The 23,398-nt window shown below is 38.2% G+C and overlaps 1 protein-coding gene across 1 annotated transcript in view; it reads right to left on the bottom strand.

Moving 5' to 3' along the window:
* Window positions 1–705: 705 nt before the first annotated feature.
* The window catches only part of SCGN (secretagogin, EF-hand calcium binding protein), a 50,159-nt gene continuing 27,466 nt past the window's right edge, over window positions 706–23,398 (bottom strand). The window contains exons 7-11 of the mRNA XM_053602595.1: window positions 19,380–19,435; window positions 11,339–11,384; window positions 11,036–11,095; window positions 8,883–8,951; window positions 706–1,276 (exon numbers count right to left, since the gene is read on the bottom strand). Of these exons, the coding sequence (XP_053458570.1) occupies window positions 1,148–1,276; window positions 8,883–8,951; window positions 11,036–11,095; window positions 11,339–11,384; window positions 19,380–19,435 (360 nt within the window). The 3' untranslated portion in view covers window positions 706–1,147. The remainder of the gene's footprint in view (window positions 1,277–8,882; window positions 8,952–11,035; window positions 11,096–11,338; window positions 11,385–19,379; window positions 19,436–23,398) is intronic.

Below are 23,398 nucleotides of genomic sequence, written 5' to 3' on the forward strand. Positions count from 1 at the left end.
CACAAAACACATACATATGTACATATGACCACAATGGATAAAAAGTTTCAAAAGGTGACAGTGGGAGCTGAGCACAGTGGTTCCCACCTCTAATCCCAGGACTTTGGGAAGCCAAGGCAGGAGGATCACTTGAGATCAGGAGTTCAAGATCAGCCTGAGCAACATAACAAGACCCCCAACCCACTTCTACAAAAAAAAAAAAAAACTAAAGGGCGGCGCCTGTGGCTCAAGGAGTAGGGCGCCGGTCCCATATGCCGGAGGTGGCAGGTTCAAACCTAGCCCCGGCTGAAAAAAAAAAAAAAAAAACTAAAAATCAACTGGTCATTGTGGCATGCTCCTCAACAATGTGCCCTAGTTCCAGCTAAAGCTGGAGGAATCACTTGAGCCCAGGAGTTGGAGGTTGACCTGCTACCCGGGGTGACAGAGAACAAAACCCAGACCAAGAAGTATTCTCGTCTTCTCCCTCCAGTAAAAAAAAGTGATCTTGGCAACTCCTGGTTCCATTATCATCTCAACAGGAAGTCAGCCCTAGTGAGGGCATCTGAGAACTCTGGCAGGATTGGTGGTGTAGGTGGGTTCCTTCAGGATATTGCCCTTCACTTTCTTTCTCCATCCCCTAACCTCCCTTAGGTAAGTAGCTTGTTTGTCAAACAATTTAGTAGAACATTTCAAAGGTCACAAGACAAAAGCAATTACCAGTACATCTTTGTTTGCAACTGCAGTTTTATTTCCACACAAAAATCTAGTCATAGAAAGTACAGAATTGCTATGAATGCCATACACTATTCAGATTTAGCAGAAAGCCCACAAAAAAGCACAAGATGGATGCACTCAGTAGCTACTGTTCCCTGGTGACTAGGAAAGAAAAGCAGAGCAGATGTAACAGGGAGCTGAGTCTTCAGGGGGACAGGAATGTTCAGGGTCATGGGGAAAACAACACAGACAGTGTATGGGGAATGCTTTCACTGAGGCAGGGACATACCAGTCTGGTAGGAAGAGAGGCCCTAGCTTCCCTCCCCTTGCCCAACATACCATCCCAATTGTGAGAAAGTTTGCCCAGTGTGTACCAAGCAGCAATGCACAGACACAATCCTAGCAGCAAGAGCACAGAAACATGGTTAGAGAAATGGGCAAAGCAATCTGGAAGTTATGGGTTGATTTTCAGACCAAGACACAAAGCCAGTTCAGACTTCTGAATTTTTCCATCCTTGTTCACATCGCAGTGACGCAAGAGAATCTCCCGGAACTTATCAAGGTCCACCCCGCTGATGCTGGGCTGAGGGTGACAAAAGTAACATGTCAGTAGCCAGGCTAATGGCAATCTCACCCTTTAACAACCTCCCGAAGCTCAGGGGGTGCCCAGCCTGCTGAGAGCACTGCAGAGGAGCCAAGTCACAGGGGAGAGCCTATCTCCTTATCCCACCAAATGCTGCCAAGTGTAAGTTTTCTGTCATCAGCTTTATTTCTCAGCACGGCCCTGCAGGCAAAAAAGAAAAGTCTATTTCCACATCATTTCCCTGCAGTTCTTATAGAAAGCCTGCCTTATTAGCAACTGTAATAAAGACATTTTGCTTCAAAGTATAGAATCATGATCATAAATTCTGTCTTGCAGTACTGATGAGAGAAAACACATTTCATTATCTCCCTGTGGAAGGTTTCTGTGCCTCTAGTTTATAAAAAAGGATGTAGTAAACGAAAATCTAACTAAAACATTATATTATTGAGCTAGGGATAAACAATGTATTCAAAGAGACATTTTTGGGACTAGGAAGGAATGTTAGGAATGTGAGGCATGTTAGCTAGGAAAAGTCTTTGACTGTGCTAGACAATTCAATATGCATCAAGAGACCTGAATGCCACTACTGAAAACTGCTTGTGTCACTGAAAGACATACCCCTTGAACCCATTAGGGTCTCAGTCTTAATAACAGTTTTGATAACAAGTCACCAATTTCATTGCAGGAAGTTCCTGATTTAAGGGCTCTGTATATGTTAACTGTGATCTTCAGAACAATCCTAAAAGCGTGTAATCTACTTGTAATGCTAATCTACAGATGAGTTAACTAAAGCACAGAGAGATTAATTAATCTGCTGTCACACAGCTGGCACATACTGAGAAAAAGGATACAAAGTCACAGTCACACTGTATCATGACCTTTTAAGTAACAATGTAATTTTTTCTCATTCATTTCATGGGACAGTGCCAGGTAAAAATTAATTTTAAAACGCTTATCCAGGGCGGCACCTGTGGCTCAAAGGAATAGTGCGCTGGCCCCATATGCCGGAGGTGACGGGTTCAAATCCAGCCCTGGCCAAAAACTGCAAAAAAAAAAAAAAAAAAGTTTATCTGATCCTGTAATACTGGCAATAGGGAGACCTCTGGGTCTGATCCACTCTCCCCAGTTCTTGCCCACAAGTAGGTGCTCGATTACATCTGTGGAGTCAGTGAGTGACTGTCCTCAGATGCAGTTTTCATGTTTTTGCTATATGTCCTCGCTTTTCTGTACATTCTGCCTCTCTTAAAATAATGAAAGCAAGCATTCAAAGCCTCTATTAACCAGCACTTCCCAAATCTCTGTGCTAGAGGCCCCATACCATGTTCAGACTACTAGAGGGACTGAATTCGTTTTGATGATAATAAGTGCACTTTATTTTAGCCCATTCATGATAACTTTCTACCAATCAGAATATTTAATTCTCTAGAGCCTCATTCTCTAACTGTACAAAGTTACAAAGTTTTCTCTGCCTCCACTTTTCCCTTTACTGGCCATACAGATGCCTGAAAAGACTGAGGTGACAGGCAGAAGCCAAGACACTACTACTTAAGGCACCAGTCCAGGCCCATCCCAGCAAGCCTCTGTTTTTCTCCACAAAATAATAATAAATCCCACATTCAGGTCCAGTTCTTTCCCCTTTTTCTTATCAATATCACCTGCCATTGCTTTTTAAAATGAAAATAAGGGATTATGTTGGTTTTTCCTTAGGATTATTTTACTAGGCAAATGGAAATGCCTGTTCAGATACTGGGGAAGTCTTCTAGAGAGTGTCCTACCAAGTGGTTGTTCTGGCATTTGAGCAGCTCAGGAAGAACCTCTTAAGTTTTCCACCTGTCTTCCTATCAACAGTTCCCACAATGCTCAACATTCTTTTGTTAGATATTCACCTTTCGGGGGGTACACTGCCTTCTCCCTGCCACCCATTCTCTCTTTTAAAAAATGCTTATCAGGCTGGGTGTGGTGGCTCACACCTGTAATCCTAACACTCTGGGAGGCTAATGTGGGAGGATCCCTTAAGCTCAGGAGTTCCAGACCAGCCTAAGCAAGATCGAGACCCCCTCTCTACTGAAAATAGAAAAATTAACCAGTCATTATGGATGCACCTGTAGTCTCAGCTACTCAGGAGGCTGAGGCAAATGGATCACTTAAACCCAAGGGTTTGAGGTTACTGTAAGCAAGGCTGATGCCATGGCACTATAGCCTATGCATAGAGTAAGATTTTCTCAAAAAAAGTTGTTTATCAGTCAAGGGATAATAGTACATTGAGTCACTAACATCCTAGTGAGAAAAAAATATTTTGTATGCCAGAACCTTCTTTTATAGATAAATGTAGGTCAAAACAAAGTCACTGATTTTCAGGGTAGAAAAGAAGAAAAACAGGGTTGGAGGAAAGGACTTCACAGAAGGAAATGAGAAAGCATGCCTGCTCATTCACCAAAAGTTGGCTAGAACTTGACAATGGATGCCAGAAATTTTAAAATTCTGGCACATTTTAAAAAGTGTGCAAACCACTTGACTTAGTAATTCTATTACCAGGAAAAGGCTAGGTACAGAGAAAGACTTATACAAAAAGATTTCATTATAGTGTTATTTTGAATCACAGACATAGAAAACAATCTACATTACCCACAGTAGAGGGATGTTTAAGCAAATTATGCTCTAACCACAAATAAAATATTATAATGGTCACTGAATGACCATTACTATTATTCTGTAGCAGACTAGACATAGTATAGTATATATATTTTATATAATATTACATATTATATACAATGACTGCTATTCAGTAAAATCTCAACTATATACAAAACATACATAGGACAGAAAGCAGTCTATGGTGAGTCTATTCAAGTATAGAGATATGCTTCTGTATTTTTACTCTGTTTTCAGATTTCTCTGTGATATATTTATTATTTCTACAATTTAGAAGTCAAAAGAAACATTTGTGCTAAAGGCGAGCTCTTTAGAGAAGCACGTTAGATTCAATCCTTCAAGTTAGCTACTGTCCCCTCTTGTCAATCATCTTCCTGTCAATAACTTCAGGGAGGGCCTCAGGCCAGGAACCCTCAGCACCCGGAGGCACACAACAAGGTCATCTCTGGCAGCCCATGTATTTGGCTTCCAATCTTATTGTTCACATTTCTACCTCTTCTTGAAAGATTTTGAATATATTGCCTTTCCCTCTCTAATTTAAGCTGTAGATTCTTGTGTTGGTTTTTATATTGTGCTGAGTTGCAGCCTCTTAAAAAATCTTATGAGGAAATATTGTGCATATGTTTTACAATATTAGATTATATACTTTAAATTTCACTATGAGGGTAGATGGTATGTTTCTTAGCTTCTTTTTTTATTATTTTATTTTATTTTGTGTGTGTGTGTGTGTGTGTGTGTGTGTGTGTGTGTGCGCGCTCTTACTACAAAAGGACAAATGAAACAAAACAAAAAGGTAGGGGCAGGAGTCGGAGAAACCTCTGCAGGTGGTAGATAAATTTATGGTTCCATGGGTATATCCTTATCTCCAAATGCATCGAATTGTATATAAAAGTACAGCTTTTTTATGTCAACTATATATGAATAAATTTGCTTTAAAGAATTGTGCCTATTCCCTCAGGGACTTGCTATCTTGTCAGACTGACAGAGGACCTACGTACCATTTTTCAGAGCTTGGGGAATTGGGTGTTTTGGTAACCAAATAATCTTGTTAATACAGAGCCAACATATGCATCATATATGGTTGTTAAATAAGTAAAAAAGTATGAAATAAGCTTATTTCAGGGCTATTACTGCAAACATCAAGGACCTTGACCCAGGACTATAAATGTAGAAACTGGACCATCTGATCCCCTGGTCATTCTGTGATAGCTGCTTTCAAAATAAATTTCAGATATTGATTTGTTTACTTTTCCCATGAAGCTTTCTTATAAAATGAAAAAAAAAAGTCACAAGAGAAGATTCTTTGTAAAGCCAAGAATGTCAATAAATAATCATTCCCTTGGCTACGTCCATCAAATTATATGTGAATATTTATAAAGACTATAAGACTAAGAAAGATTCAATAAAGACTGGAAAAGACACAATAAAGGTATGCACCTTCAATTATCTGGTGTCAGAGGAGAATCAACTACTGTGTACATACTTTTTATTATTTTTTAGAGACAGAGTCTCACTCTATCACCCTTGGTAGAGTGCTGTGGCGTCACAGCTCACAGCAACCTCCAACTCCTGGATTTAGGCAATTGTCTTGCCTCAGCCTCCCGAGTAGCTGGGACTATAGGCCCCTGCCTATATATACTTTTTAGATCAACAAATCATCTGGAGAACCCTGATAAATTACTTCTGTATTACTGACCACAATCTGACCCAGTCCTTAGAAACTAGCTCTGTCTCAAATTGGCTGCTGCACTAGCAACTCCTCAGAAACAGAAAGGCAAGGACAAAGGGTCGGAGATCTACTGATTTCCCATGGAGGTGATATGAGGCCATTAAAGAGTGAGGCTGGCCTCCACATCCCACTAATATTCTTTTTTTTTTTTTTTTTTTTTTTTCCCCACTAATATTCTTGATTGGTCTAGAACTTTTCCCTTCTTTTAATTTTCTCTAGGAAAAAAAAAGTCTCGTCTACTATGTTGTTGGTTTGGATTTTACTTCCATCATATCCTCATGACCTTTGGAAACCATTGTCAAATTCAGGGACAACTGAAAGGCAGAACCATTGAAAATTTTTAAGATCATCCAGATTTAAAAGTGATAATTTTTAAGGGGGAATCCAGCAAAATTACACTGGATATAGATATATGGGGTTTCTCTTCTAAAAAAAAATGGAAATAGCAAAAATCAGAGTAACACAAGTTGAGAGCTATATCAGTTTTCATATCAATTGTGATATAGTCATAACAGCTAATATTTACTGAGTTCTTAATAATAGTTTACTATTATAGATATTATTAGTGAAGTAGCTCAATACTAATTGTCTTACAAAGGTTTTCTCTTATAATCTTCATGAAAACATTATGGGGATAGAATCTATAATAATTCTTATCTTCTAGATGAGGGAACTGAGGTTTGGAGATGCTAAGTGATTTGCCCAAGGTCACATTGCCAGTGAGTGATACAATCAGGCCTGGAACCCAGAGTGATCAGCCTAGAACCTGAATTCTTAGCTTGAAGCTCTCAAGAGCTTCTTGTCCTTTACTTGCCTTTATTTTCAATATTTTTCTACAATATTCAGAAGTAATTTTATAATCAGAAAAGAAAGCAATTTTTTAAAATTATGAATTATAAAATATGTAAGTTAATTGCCATCTGACATAGTTATGTCTATCTTTTAGAACCTCTCTTTGGCACTCACGTATTATTTTTAACAGGATTATCTAATAGAATAGCATGGCCATGTGTTGAGCTGCTGATTCCTTTTCTGAATACATTCTGAGACTCAGAAATAAAGATCACAGCAGCTTTATTCTAATGAAATAATAAAGACCATTATTTTTGGAAATCATACTATACCCTAGGGTTTGTGATAGATGTCTATGTTATTCCTGGTCTTCTCACAGCCTTGGGAAACAAATGTTAATATTACTGTATTGATTTTGGGGGGTGATATGACAGGTATCAGAGAGTTTGAGTAACTTGCCCACAAATATACAGTTAATAAGTGGCTGATGTGGAATTAAAGCCCAGATTTGTTAAGAGTCCAAAGCACCATCCACCATTTTATAGTGCCTCACCTGCAAAAAATTTTTAATCAATTCTTTTTATAGAATAGGAAACAAGGAAGACATGAGAACAAAAATGAGGTAAAAATGAGGTTGTAAAAGAGGAGAGCAGCCACTACCACTATGGCAGCCCCTCTGGAAACCACTGTTCCAAATTCTGGGCTTCAGATGGATTCAGAGGATCCCAATCTGTCAGCCCTACCTGGCCACCTCACACAGCCTGATGAAGATATGGGATACCAGAAAAGGTTTTCAACAACAAATCACACATCAGCCCTGCAAAAAAAGTATGTTTCCCACAAGTTTGAGATAAGACTAAAGAAAAGGGATAGCAGAACAGGACACCGCTCCAGTGGTGAGTCAACACTCACTGCTGGCTGTGTGTGCAGACCATGGAGAAGCAGAAGGCCAGGCTCCCTGCCCGGGGGATGTGTATGATCTGAAACCCCCAGGCTCTACACTCGGCAGTTACTGGCCCCAGCTCCACTGCACAGAGGTGGCCAGGCAGCTCTCAAAAACAGGCTCGCTGTCCCATTCTTTCTATCAAAAGCATATTAAAATTCCAATTTGGCAAGTCTTTCTGCCATGCTACTTTAATATCCCATAGATAATTGCCCAGCTTCTATTACAGGAAGCATTCCGGCATTAAATACATAATGAGTAAAATGGAATTTGCCTCTAGCAATCAACATAAAATGCAATACCACAATGGTACCCATCAATTATTCTGGCTGTGCAAATGCCTGTGAAATCTCCAAAAGGAGCAACAAGTGAAGGGAGAAATGAAGAGGCAAAGGGACAGTTGAGATGAAAATAACAGAAGTTAGGAGTCACAGAAGTCATCTCAGTCACCCTGATAAGACATCAGAAAGAATCTTGTCCATGCTTGCTCAGTTACAGTATTTGAACTTCCTAAAGATTTATGCAAAAATCAATATCTGAAATACTTTCTTTTGCAAGGCTCCATAGTCCCAATCAGATTTTCAATCTGATACTAATACTATACTATACTAATACTATACTATATCTGATACTAATACTATACTATACTAATACTATACTAATACCATACTATACTATACTAATACTTTCTTTTGCAAGGCTCCATAGTCCCAATCAGATTTTCAAAGAGGTCTGGAACTCCAAAGACAACTAATAATTCCTACTCTAATTTGTTGGCATCTGGGCCAACCAGTACATAATTGTTTGTCCTGAGCAAACTTTTTAAAATTCCCCCAAAATAGAAGACTACTTAACTCATTACTTATTATTCCATGAAAAGGGAAATTTGGAAATTCTCTGTTTAGCTGGATTGTACAAACAGTCAATACAGTTCACCAGGATCTCAAAAGAAATTGCTTTTTAAAAACATTTTCTACCCTACAGCAGACAGCTATATAATGTAAATATAATCTCAATTGCATTGGCCACAGGAATGTCTTAACAGGTAAGTATCCATCTTAGGGTGGGTGTGAGAGAAACCCCTTGGCAAAAAAAATTAGAACCCTGAAGATGAGATTTAGTATATAAAATTAAATTAAAATTTGTTATTCTAATAACTGAGTTCAGGGAAAAGAAGAACTTTCGGTAATCATAACATAAAGCAGTAAGATATTCAGCGGCATCTGCTTTGGTAAAGTAGATGACCTTTACGTGATGGTAAAAAGATCCCCCTATGGCAGTTTTATGTAATTTAAACTACAAACAATCTAAAGAAAGCAAGAGAGTTTTGATGAGTTTCACAGAAGTTCAAAGGTTATAAAATAGACTACATTCCTAGATTTTCTTTCTAACCCTCAGTCCCACTGGTTCCCACAAATGAACAATGAGATCAATTATAATGGCACCCACAATTCATGATGAGAATTATCTACACAGCTTCACAAAATCACCTGGACAAGCTCCATCATGTCTTTGACAAAGCCATCTACTTCTGGGCCTTCTAAGGCTCCTGTTTTACTCTGAAAGACAAAAGATTCAATCACCCAAATATCATTTTCTTAAGTCAAAAGGCTAAAGAGTAAATTAGGCAAATACACCAAACCAATATTCTTGTGTAACTGGAAACAGATTTAGAAATGGTATGTTTCACTTTATGTTCTCCATGCAGGACATGAATGTTCCACATGAATTAAAATAAGTCATTGGCAATAATTCCATGTAGCCAAAATGAGAAGCAGCAGTTTTGAGTTCTTTGCCTCCTGCAAATTGCATTAACATGCCATATACTGATTTTTCTTGCTTCACAGATACTAGGCTTTGTTCAGAAGTATTAATTATATATCGAATTGATCCATTGAAGGACAGGTTGAAATTTTCTTTATTTTGCTTTATGATTTAGCAATGACTTGGTGATTATTTAAATACATTTTTGGTATTTATTAAATAAATACATATTTGGTATTTATGTAGCCAAAATGAGAAGCAGCAGTTTTGAGTTCTTTGCCTCTTGCAAATTGCATTAACATGCCATATACTGATTTTTCTTGCTTCACAGATACTAGGCTTTGTTCAGAAGTATTAATTATATATCGAATTGATCCATTGAAGGACAGGTTGAAATTTTCTTTATTTTGCTTTATGATTTAGCAATGACTTGGTAATTATTTAAATACATTTAAATCAAGGGAGACCACATTGAATAAGCATATCAGAATTATGATTTAGTCTGTATATAAGACTCTTTCTTTTTTCCAACCATTTTATAACCCAGGCAGGCATTTTGTAGACAAAATACAGTACATATTAAATTTCTTCTCCTAAGTTCCCCTTACGACAGTTCATCTACTCTCTCCCTCTTTCTCTTTTTTTTTTTTTTTTTGAGAAAGAATTTTTCTCTGTTGCTCCAGGCTAAAAAAGTACCCTTGCTTCAGACTACCTCCCAGCAATCTCAAACTCCTGGGTTCAAGAGATCCTTTAGCCTCAGCCTCCTGTGTAGCTAGAACTACAGGCATCCCCCACAACGCCCAGCTAATTTTTTTTTTTATTTACAAGGTCTTGCTGTTGCTCAGGCTGGTCTGGAACTCCTGAGCTCAAGCAATCCTCTTGCCTCAGCCTCCCAAAGTGCTAGGATTACTGGTGTGAGCCACCACACCTGGCCCTCTTCATGTTTTCTTAATTCTGAACCTTTAACATATCATTCAAACAATTCCACTCCATTAGTGTATTATCCAAACACAGTGGTTGCTATATGACAGGCACTCTCATGAAAGTTTTATAAACCCGAGTAATTTAATTTTCATAGCAACCCCATGAGGTAAGTATTATTAGTATCCTTATCTCCCTAATTTTACAAATGAGGGAAACAAAGCACAAGGAGGTTAAGGAACTGCCCAAGGTCGACTGGCTAATAAGCCAAGATTCAAACCTAATTGGTCACAGAGGCCATGTGCTTAATCACATTATGCTACACGGCCTCTCCCAGGTGAGACTCTTCTGCTCAGAATATGATACACAGATATTCAATCTGATTAGTTTCAGGGAGACATCTCTTATGACCTTTCACAGCTTTCTGCTCTTCTTCCTTCCTACATTTATTCTACCACGTCCTTAAGAAATTCTCTTTGCCATACTTTTTACTTTAGAATTATTATTGTCTTCCCTCTGGAGAAGGATCAAATAACTGGTCTTATAAGAAAAATAAGGTGTCAAATAGGTGTGACTTTGCCTCTATTTCTTTGGGTTAGAAGTGAGGGATTTTTTTGTTTGTTTGAGGGAGGTTTTTTTGTTTGTTTCATTTTGCTTTTTACATACTATTATAAATGGACTGTAGTCCAATATAGGAGAAAATGTTCTTACTTTGATCCAAGAAGGAATAAAAACTGTAATTCTATTCTCTTCTGAAACATAGATACTCCTTTGGCTATTTTTACTTAGTTCGCTGAAGTTATAATAAAGAAGCAGAGGGTACTTTGACCTAACAACAAGTAAGTGAGATTACTATTCACCATATAATTTGGGGTCTGGTGGTAGGATGACCCCACATAGGAGCTAGAGAAGCTTCCTACCCAAAGACGGCCAGAACAATATAAAGAGGCATACTTACAACATCATAGTGGGCAAAGATCTTCTCAAAGTCCCTCTTCCTTTCTTCAGTAGAACAAGCCTATTTATGGACAAAAACATGAGCAATGTGAAACTTCAGTTGTACAATTCTTTCAGGGTCCTGCATGACTTTTATAAACTTTGAGTCAATGACCCTTAAGATCCCTAGATTCTGCTCAGAGCCTTGTCTATCTCTAAATAAGTTAAAAGGTAGGACAAATAGATACTCAAATTTTTTCTCTCCTTCTCAAATTCATAGAGAAAGATAAAAGACATAAACCAATAGAGAGAATTTCACACTTACATCCATTTTAAATTGGAGGAGAAAGTTTTCCTGAAGAGCCAGAATCCTAAATGAAAAAAATAAAAAATTCACATAATAATATATCAGCTCTCAGTTATAAGTAAACTTACAGCTTTGGTATATAGAAAGGACAGGCAATTTCCACATTATCCTGAAGAGCAAAATAGGTGATGGAAATACAGGAATCCTTTCATCACAAAAACAAAGAAATTAATTGGGAAAGACTCATAAAGATTAGTAAACACCACAGAGAGACTTTCAAAAATTCATCTTGTTAGAAAATGATGGAGTACGGGCTTTTGAAAATTCTCTCCAGCATACAAGCAATAAGAAAACTGAGGGGGAAAAGTCAGAATAACTTTTTCAGAACTCTGGAAAATAGTCTTACAACAAACTAGGGAGTGTTTATTCTGAAGAAACAGCTGAATCTTGGTAAGAGCAATAATATTGTGGCATTTAACTTACCTCAACACACACATAAAATCTGTCAGCAAAGACTGGGAGATTTCTTAAATATGCATTTAAGAAAATCTCTGTGTACTTACGAACTAACCATTGAGATACCAAGCAGATACATCAGAGGATATACATGATAAAGAATACAAACTTTATACAATTAGTTCGGAAAAATCAATAAACAAATAAACAGCAACAAAATGATCAACAATAATAAAGAAGTCCTATACCAAATTCTCAAGGGAGTCCTTTAGGCTGAAATGGAGGGGATCCTAGACAATAACGTGAATTTACATGAAAAAATAAAGAGGACCAGTAGAGATAAACATATGAATAAACATGAAAAACAACATAAATGTATCGTGTTTGTAACTTTTTTGCTATCTGATTTAAAAGGCAACTTCATAAAATAATTAAAAATATGTTATTGAGCACACAAAGTATTAAGATATAATTTTAACCACATAAAAGAGAAGGGAAGGGTTTGAAACTATTTAAAAGTGAAGTGTCACACTTTATGGGGGCAAGACATGATTGCAAGAGGGACTTTACCTAACAATTGCAATCAGTGTAACTTGGCTTATTGTACCCTCAGTGAATCCCCAACAATAAAAAAAAAAAAAAAAGTGAAGTTTTGGTATAATATTGAAATTAAGTTGGTTAATAAATCCAAATCACATTTATTCTAAATTAAGATGTTAATTGTAATCCCCCAGGCAACCAATAAGAAAATGACTCAAAAAACATATAAGAAAAATAATAAGTGAATTAAAATAGTACACTAGAAAATATATATTTAACACAGAGAAAACAGTAATGAAAGATTAGAGGAACAAAAAAGAGAAAACAAATAGCAAAATAGCAAACAAATCCTACGTTATCAACAATGACATAAAATACATGTAAGTTAAATGTTCCATAAAAGCAGAGATTGGAAGAATAGAAAAAAACAAGTAAAATTATATTTACAGATGACACAATCTTATATATAGAAAATCCTAAGGACTCAAATAAAAAACTATTAACGCTAATAAACAAATAGCAAGTTTACAGGCTACAAGTCAACATACAAAATTCAGTTGTACTTGTATACACTAGCAATGACCAAACTAAAAACAGAATAAAGACTACCATTCTCTTTAAAATATCAAAAATAATAAAATACTTAATAAATTTAACAGAGGTGCAACTCATAGATTGAAGACCACAAAACATTGTTGAAAGAAATGAAAGAAGACCTAAGTAAATGGAAAGACATCCCATGTTCATATACGGGAAGACTGAATATTGTTAAGATGAATACACTCCCCAAACTGACCTACAGATTTGAAACAATCCTCATCAAAATCTAAGTTGGCTTTTTTGCAGAAATTGACAATCTGATCCTAAAATTGATATGGATAAGCAAATGATGCAAAATAGCAATAACAATCTTAAAATAGGAAAAACAGAGTTGGAAGGCTCACACTTTTGATTTCAAAACTTGCTTACAAATCTATAGAATTAAGAAACTGTGGTACTTTCATAAAATAGACATGTAGATAAATGGAATAGAATTGAGAGTCCAGGAATAAATTGATATGGTCAATTGCGGTCAACGAATTTTCTGCAAGGCTGTCAAGACCATTCAGTGAGGAAAGAATAGTCTTTTCAAGAAATAGTGTTGAGACAAGTAGACATCCACGTACAAAAGAATAAAATTTGACCTCCACTTTACACCATATAAAAAATTAACATGAAATGGATCATAGACCAAAACTTAAGAGGCCAAGGCAGGTGGATCACCTGAGCTCAGGAGTTGGAGATCCATCTCTAGATGGATAGAAATAGAAAAAAATAGAAAAACTAGGGGTGGTGCCTGTGGCTCAGCAGGTAGGGTGCCGGCCCCATATACCGAGGGTGGCGGGTTCAAACCCAGCCCTGGCCAAACTGCAACAAAAAAATAGCCGGGCGTTGTGGCGGGTGCCTGTGGTCCCAGCTACTCAGGAGGCTGAGGCAAGAGGATCTCTTGAGCCCAACAGTTTGAAGTTGCTGTGAGCTTTCATGCCATAGCATTCTACCCAGGGCAACAGAGTGAGACTATATCCAAAAAAAAAAAAAAAACGTCAACATGTGGGTAAATCTCCATTTTGGCAATGGCTTCCTAGATATGACACAACCAAAACTAGCTGGAGTTCATGAAAACCAGAAATTTTTGTACTTTAACGTATACCATCAAGAAAATGAAAATACAACTTACAACATGGAAAAATGCATTTGCTGATTATATATCTGGAATTAGAGTAAACTATTTGGTCAACCCATATAGAATATATATAAAGAATTCTTACAGCTCAAAAATAAAGAGACAAATAACCCAATTTCTTAAATGGGCAAAGGGTCTGAACTGGCATTTTTATAAAGAAGATTATAAAAATGACCAGTAAACACATAAGTATGCTCAAAATCATTAGTCACTAGGGAGATGTAAATCGAAACTACAATGAGATACCACTTCACATCCACTAGGATAGCTTTAACCAAAATATGCAAAAAATAGCAAGTGCTAATTAAAATGTAGAGAAATTGAAACTCTCTTACATTGTTAGTGAGACTGTAAAATGGTGTAGCCACTTTGGAAAATAGTATTACAGTTCTTCAGAAAACTAAACATAGAATTACCATGTGAACCAACAATTCCAACCCTAGGTACATAACCAAGAGAATCAAAAACATATATTCACACAAAAACTTGAGTAGATATGTTCATAGCAGCATTATTCATAACATAGAAAAAGTGGAAACAACCCAAATGTTTATCAAGTGATGAACAGATAAAATGTGGTATATGCATATAATGGAATATTATTCAGCCATAAAATGGGATAAAGTATGGATCATATTACAACATGAATAGTGAAATAGCTAGACACAAAAGTGCATACTGTATGATTTTATTTATATGAAATTCCTAGAATAAACAAATTAATAGAGTTAGAAAGTAAATTAGTGGTTGCCAAAAGTTTGTAGATGAGAGAGGGGAGTGGCTGCTAATGGAACAGGTACTGAGTATCCATCTGGCATATTGAAAGGTTCTAGAATTAGATAGTGGTGATAATTGGACAACTTTATAAATATATGGAAGTTACTGAATTTTACATATTGACTGCCACACTAGAAAAAATGGGGGGAGGCACAGTGTTTTGTTAGGTCAAGCACATTAATTGTCATGTGAGTTGTATTTGACTCACACTAGTTTTGAGCCTGAGGCCTGACAAAGCATATATAACTCACATGTCTCTTGACCTAATAAAGCCATGGCCCCAAAGAAAAAAAGTTTTTCTAATGTGACAATGTGGAAGAGAGGTGGGATTTATATATGCTTCACTAGGTTCCAGGCTAAAATTAACATTCATTAAATACAAGTCACATGGAAGTTAATGTTAAAAGGGTAAATTTTGGCTTGGTGCCCATAGCTCAATGGTTAGGGCGCCAGCCACATACACCGAGGATGGTGGGTTCCAACCTGGGCTAAACAACAACAACAACTGCAACAAAAAATAACCGGGCATTGTGGCAGGTGTCTATAGTCCCAGCTACTTGGGAGGCTGAGGAAAGAGAATCGCTTAAGCCCAAGAGTCTGAGGTTGCTGTCAGCTGTGACATCCTAGCACTCTACCAAGGGTGACATAGTGAGATTCTGTCTCAGAAAAAAAAAAAAAAGGGTAAATTTTATGGCATGTAAATTATATATCAATTTTTTAATCATCTTATTTTTATTTTAGAAAACAAATATATTTCCATCTCTTTCTGTTTTAATGGAATAAAGTTGGTTTCAACAGACTAAAAGCATTGGATTTGTGCTATATTCCTATCATGGGTGTATCTAAAGAGAAAAGTAGAAAAAAACATAATATCAGTATAGGCTTTGGAAAATATTGGTCCTCTGAATGCCCATGGTGGAGAGAATTAGTGTGAGCCAATTGGAAGATAAAAATCCTGAGAATCTGCAAGGAATACTGTCCATATTATTCGTTCACACCAGGCAACCTATACCATGTTGCCAACTCAGAGGATACATACTTGGGACGAGCTTTTATGGGGAGTAAGTGGGTTGCATTTCAGAGCTAGAATTAGAGAAAGAAAATTCCAATGTATAACTGTTTTAAGAACTCTTTATTTCCCAGTACTGCAGTAACAAATTGCCACAAATGCAATGTAAATAAATTGTATCGACCTACAGCACTAGAAGTCAAAGTCTGAAATAGATCTCAGCCGGCAAAAATCAAGATATCAACAAGACTGCATACTTTTTGGAGACTTTAGGAGAGAATCACTTCCCTTGCCTTTTCAGCTTCTATAAGCTGCCTATTTGGTTTGTGGCTCCTTCTTCCACTCAAAGCTAGCAGCATGCATTTCCAAATCCTGGACGTTCAGAAGAACAAAATTTTCCAAAACATGTATGTAGTAGTTATATTACAATATTTTCAAATCTCTCTGACCTCTGTCTTCCTCTTCCATATTTGAAGGACCATTATTATTACATTGAGCCCATTCAGATAAATCAGAATAACCTCTTTCTTTCTTTTTTTTTTTTTTTTTTTTTTGCAGTTTTTGGCCAGCGCTGGGTTTGAACCCACCACCTCCGGCATATGGGGCCAGCACCCTACTCCTTTGAGCCACAGGCATCACCCAATAACCTCTCTATTTTAAGGTGCATTGATTAGCAACCTTAGTTCTATCTGCAACTTTAATTCATCCTTTCTCTGTAACATTCTCTGATCCCAGGTATTAGGATATAGACATCTTTTTTCTACTTACCACAGGTATCATTTTCAAATTCCATAGCAAATTGGTTTTGAAATACAATTGCCCTACAGTATCTACAGGTTCTGCAAGACCGTGGGACTTGAGCATCTGTAAATGTTAATATTTGCAGAGCTCCTGCTTAGAACAAATCTCCCAGAGATACTGAAGGATAACTATACTGTACTATTTTTGCTGCCTTACGTCTTTGTTCAGTTCTACTTCAACTCTTTCTTGAATCCACAACTACCTATCAACTCTTCCTATATAACACTCCACTGGGTGAGAAGTTATTCAAGAGATTAAAGCATAGTTCCTATCCTATAGGTATGGTCACAGCAGTTCCATCTCTGTGAGGTCTCTGGATGTATGCAGGGAGGCTTTTTAGTTGTCACAGTGATAGATAAAACACAACTGGCACTTTGTACATAAGACTAGGGATGGGCTCTGTGCCTATAGCTCAAGCGGCTAAGGTGCCAGCCACATATACCAGAGCTGGCGGGTTTGAATCCAGCCCAGGCCTGCCCAAAATGACAACTACAACCCTAAAAAGTAGCCGGGCGTTGTGGTGGGCTCCTGTAATCCCAGATACTTGGGAGGCTGAAGCAAGAGAATTGCTTAAACCCAGGAGTTGGAGGTTGCTGTGAGCTGTGATGCCACAGCACTCTACCCAGAGCGACAGCTAGAGGCTCTGTCGCAAAAAAAAAAAAAAAACACAAAGAATAGGGATGCTAGATGCCCTGTATTGCATGGAAATTTCCCCAGAATTAAGAATTATTCCATGTCTCACTTTATTTTCAAGTGTCCAGTGGGGCAATCTTGCATGTAAAAGCCCTGTTTATAATTACTTGAACCTGTAACTAAATTCTCATTTACATAAAAAGTCACAGTATTTTTGTAAGGCATATATAATTTACTAATTACATATATATTCCATATGGTATACTAAATTGTGTTAATTGAAGGATAAATGTACATAGTTTAGTTTGAAACTCTATCAAGACTTTTTATTATTTTATAAAATTATATCAACAGCAATTGAGCTCCTGATATACAAGTTGCCAAAAGGCTGTCCTTGTATCAGTCAGCATCTGAGCTGCTCTATTATTTATAGTGACTCTACACAGAGGCCGGCATCTGACCACTTCATTATGGCTTGACTGTGGTTGTTTCCAAGCATTTATACGTGGAAATATACATTATTAATAATAGTTTATTGTTAACGGCTTTCCTTTTATTTCTCCTTTACATATGACAGCCTGTGCATTAATATTAGCTATTTTAGTATTATGTGTTGGTTAGGTCGTGTTGCCTATGGACTTTATTTCAGGAGTAGACAAGAATGTTGGGACCAAGAGGGCAGAAAACAGCTGCTCTGGGCCTTCAATAATAGGGACCCTCTCCAGCCTTTAAGGACACTCAATGCTCTTCAACTCTCACTATCTCTGAGAAGTGCACAGTTGAATCAGGCCACCAGATGGATGGCCAGGTCTTATTTCCACCCAGATCATCATCTTTTGGATGTTTGGGGTTTTCTTCTTAGGACTGGTTCTCTCATGCAGCTCTCTGACCTCTACTTGAGAAGAACTCTGCTCCAGTTGGCCTAGAAAACCAGGTGGGATCCGGAGGGCAGAGACACGACTACAGGCTGAGATCCCTTCTGCTCTAGGCCTATGGGAGAAAAACTTTTGTCTGTCTTTGGCTGGTTTCTCAAGAGCTCTTCTTTATCAATGTGGCTAAAATTAGGACAAAAGTTCCAGGTAAAGTAGCCAAAAAGGATTCATATGCTGCTCACAGTTCCTATGAGACACAGATAGAGGACTATCCAGTGTGGGGGGGTCAGCGGGTTGGTCATTACTGAGGATTTTTCCTGGTCTGTCTCTTTCACAGATAACTGCCAAACCTTGGCAGAGATAGATGCCAAGGAGACCACTGGTGCAGCCTTTGGTGATTCTGGACTTTGGTGATAAGAGACAAAACTAACTTCTGCCTGCGACTTTGTCGAGTTAACTTCTTGTCATGGAATATATGACCTTAGCCCTTGGAATTCTTCTCTACCAGCTACCCCTGCTGCTCCCAGCCTGAAACTGCTGCCCTATCACTGTTCAGGTTACAACTGCCACCAGCCCAACCCTGAGGCACCTGGTTGGTGGCAAGGGTTATATATGCATGTTCTGGATCCAGTGATCTGACTACATGCTGCCTGTCGGAGGTGAGCTAGCCTTGACAAATCATACTGTCTCCCATTCACCTGTTACATCAGACTCACAGACAACATTTTTGAAGACACTGGGCCACTTCTGCTCTTATCTTGTCCTCCTATAATTCCAGCCTTCAGGTACGTGGTACCTCTCTGAGGTTACCCCACAGAGAGGTATCCCACAGAGTTGCATTTTGAATACTACAGAATACAACTGGAGTCTGGCTCAGTTGTCCTGTGTCCTGAACTCACTGTTCAACATTTGTGAAACCAGTGAATGAGATTCAGGACTTTATTGTTAGGAGATCATGATATGAGGTCTATGAATGTCTGGTCTCTGAGGGTAGTGTCTTTGTATGATTCATCCATAAAATTTCCTGTAAAGATTATATGTTATGCATTTTCAAGAGAAGAGCTTTCATTATTTTCATAAAGCATCCATTACCCCCAAAAGATTCAGAACCCCTGTTATTTGTTAAGATAAGCCTAGTCTTTTCAACTGCAGGTGAGACTTTATTTCCAGTTTCAAAAGGAAGTATGATATCATAAAACTCCTAGGAAGGTGTTTCTGAATCCATAATATCATTTCCATGTAACTCACCTTGCCAAGTCATTAAGATCCAACCGACCATCTTTATTTTTGTCAAAGATCTTCATCTGAAATGCAGAAGGAGAAATAGTTATAAGAAATGCTTGTAAAAGAAATTCATTTTGAAAGTTATTAAAGTGCTTTTCTATTTCGCCCTTCTGATTGCATATTTGCTTAAATTGGCTGAGGAACCCATCTGCCTGGGGGCAAATTAGTATTTGCTGCAGAAGGAATTGCCTGTTAACTTCTCACTTAGGGTGAGTCATAGTAACTAAGCCTCTTCATTCTTAGAGGCTTAACACAAGTTTATTTCTCACTCATACAATATGAGAATCCAGGGTTGGCAGGAAGTTTTACTCCATGTTGTCTACACTCCAGGACATGAAGTTCCAAAGTAGCCACTACTATCTGGCAACATTCCTGGTTGCCATGGCAGAAAGAGAGAATGGTAAATCACTTACTGATTAAAATTTCATCTCCAAAGCAAGTCCCTGGCCACACCTAACTTCAAAGGAACAAAGCAGTGCAATCCTACCACATGCTTGGAAGGAAAACTGTAAATATTTGGTGGATATCAGTAAAGACTACCACAGTTTCTGACAGGTAAAATAGGATTTACTGAACAATTATAAGCTTGAAATCAGGATTCTTGCTTTTTCAGAGTTTTCTAAAACTATTTTATAGCATATCAACAACCAAGTATGGAGAGTTTGAATCATAGAGTAAGTATTGTCTTTATAGAGTATGGAAGAAAGCTCATTTTTCTATAAGGCAAAAGGAGTGGAGGCTGGACCTTTCCTTCCTTCTAGAGATTTAGCTTTGTCCAAAGAAGCTTTTACATTACTAGATTAGACTAACTTTAAACAAGACAGAGTGAAAATTTTAAAAATTCTACATTATCCACCTATCAGGAAGACCAGACTGATTTAGGCAATATAAAGGAGATGCTTTGCTTTAAATATCTGAATTGAAATGTGACTTTCACATTTTAAGGCTGCAGAATATCTCTGAACTTTTATATAAGGAGGCTGTACAAGGAAACAGATAATCTGAACATATACTCAACAGATTTTTGCATTAAAAAATACATTAGTCCCACATCCTCCCTCTCCAAACCCAGTTCATTTTTAATATTTGAAATGAATTAGAAAGCCCATTCTCCTCAAATTTGGACACCAAAAATGTACATTACAGAACCTATTAAAACCTATGAACACAATTGGATATATATATGCCCAATTATGTCCCCCAAACATAAACTCTATACATTACCAATAAAAATATGGTAGCAATACACTTAGCCAGAGGATGAGCTGTGAGTTATTTTCTGTGATACCATTATTACGAGAGGTTCTATCTTAATGGAAAATGGCACTAGCTTGGGGTCTAAGCCCCTCAGTAGTTAACTCACCTTAAAGACAAGGGCACAACTTTATTTTTAGTAGAGACAGGGTCTTGCTTTGCTCAGGCTGGTCTCAAACTCCTAAGCTCAAGAGATCGACCCGCCTCAGCCTCACAGAGTGCTAGGATTACAGTGGTGGGTGTCTGTAGTCCCGGCTACTCAGGAGGCTGAGGCAAGACAATAGCTTGAGCCTATGAATTTGAGGTTGCTGTGAGCTATGATGACATCACAGCACTCTACTCAGGGTGACCTAGTGAGACTGTCCTGGGGAAAAAAAAAAAAGAAAGAAAGAAAAGACACGGGCACAATTCCATGGCTGTGTAAACATACTGAAAGAGCAGGGGAAAAAGTCTCTTGCTCGAAATTGGCTTGGGGAAGAACTAAACACCAATGTGATAAATTATGCTACTATGTATCAAAAAAATTGACTATGTGGTTCACTTCAAATTAAGAATCAGAAAAGAATTGCTTACTCTTCCCATTCCTGTACGCGTACATGTAGGGGTGAACAGTACACATAAGCACACGACTTGCTCGGATCTGCTTTCTACTTCCTCAGGGCCTCTGTAACTATTTATAAGTTAAATAGTCATAATAAGGGAAGCTTGGAACATGTCTGTTGCACCACACTAGAAATCAGACCTTGTGTAACATGAGGACATTACACTTTTTTTTTTGCAGTTTTTGGCTGGGGCCAGGTTTGAACCTACCACCTTCAGTATATGGGGCTAGCGCCCTACTCCTTTGAGCCACAGGCACCACCAAGGACATTACACTTCTTTGCAAGTATAACCTTTGGTAAAATATGAATATTTGGCATATTTATTTGGGACATTATGACTTCTTAATCTTAAAAACTACAGTAACAACCACTTGTGAGGGCTCATTACTTTATATATTATTTCCTTTAATCATCGTAACATCCTTATAAGGTAAAAAATATTATCTGCATGTCACAAATGAGGAAACTGACATTTAAAAAGAATAAAATAGGTTGTCTAGGAAACAAGATTTTAATCTAAGCATATCTGTCACCAGAGCTCTTTCCTTAAAATCAGATTCTTAGCTTTATAGAGTCTGGGTATCATTATGCATTTAGTTTCCTTCATGATTGGTTCTGAAATAAAACATCTGGTGCCATAGACTATGCTAGAAATGTGGTATTTGCCTTTTCTAATTGCTTCTCCTCGGGAAAGTAAAAGACACTAAATGGATCCTTCCTCGCCACCCACCCCCACTCCCATCAACGGTCTGAATTTCCCTAAAGAAATTTCATGATAATTGAGTCAATTCTAAGGCTGTCAATTTTTACTACATTCACTAGGTTCATGCTCATATAGTCCCTTTCTGTACATTTTCCTTCACCCTGAATATAATACAAGAAGTACAATCCCAGCGCAAAGGGACAACAGCTCAGACGGAAGCAGTGAGTTAGGCAACTGGTGGTGGTGACAGCCTCAAGCCCTGTGGACATGTACTCCTCCTGGGCTCCCATGTCCTGGTACCTGAATCTCTACAGCAAACATGTTCTGATGGAAGATAGTACATGGGGAATTGACCCCTGCCCAGAAGCTCCTATCCCAATGACTCCCCACAAGACCCAAAGTATGTCCCACTAGGGCAAACGATATTTCCTGCCAATGATGCTCACTCTGTGTCCATCCGGGAGGACTCTAGTGTGGACTCACAGAATTAGAGTGTGACCACCTTCACCTAGAACATCAACCACACCTGGCTGATGGCGCGAAGGAATGATATTTTAGTACTATGTGGACTCTGAGAATAGCACTAGCCAGTCCTTTGGGAAGCTTGGGTCTCCTCTAGCTTATTTGGTGCCACCAGAGCTGTCAAGAAATTTTGTCTTGCTCATTTCAAAAGTAACATGACCAAGATTATAAAGAGTTTTAATACATCTTGACAAAGCTAGAAGGTGAGGTCCCTTCCAAAACACTTGTTGAGTTAGCCAATGAGGCTAAAGCCAAAGCAGAGAAGACCAAGGACCTAGGCAACAAGATAGCCACCAGGAGCAGCCGCAGCAACAATTTGTGTTACCATTACAGCCCCTGGTTTAGCCTTAGCCCTGCTACCACAGCCAAAGCACACCAGATCACCTAGTCTAAACCCTCTTTCTTCTCTCAATTTACTTTATTGTTAAAAATCTATATCCAGGGCTCGGCGCCTGTAGCTCAGCGGCTAGGGCGCCAGCTACGTACACAGAAGCTGGCGGGTTCGAATCCAGCCCAGGCCTGCCAAAGAACAATGAAACCTACAACCAAAAAATACCCAGCATTTTGGCAGGCACCTGTAGTCCCAGCTACTTAGGAGGCTGAGCCAAGAGAATCACTTAAGCCCAAGAGTTGGAGGTTGCTGTGAGCTGTGACGCCACAGTACTCTACTGAGGGTTGACATAGTGAGACTCTGTCTCAAAAAAAAAAGAACAAAATCTATACCCAGCCTACCTGCTGTCTAGGGGGTGTTTTGAGGGCTGGTGTCCTTTGGGCCATCAATAGTGCACCAGACATGTTACCCACGTGCCTGATTATTCCCCTGGTGGGCAGCTGAGGACACGGCCACAGGCAGGTGCAGTGACTTGCCTAGAGTCACAGACAGGATGCAGATAAAGTGGTAA

Source organism: Nycticebus coucang, chromosome 9 (genome assembly GCF_027406575.1).
Source record: "Nycticebus coucang isolate mNycCou1 chromosome 9, mNycCou1.pri, whole genome shotgun sequence".
Classification (NCBI taxonomy): domain Eukaryota; kingdom Metazoa; phylum Chordata; class Mammalia; order Primates; family Lorisidae; genus Nycticebus; species Nycticebus coucang.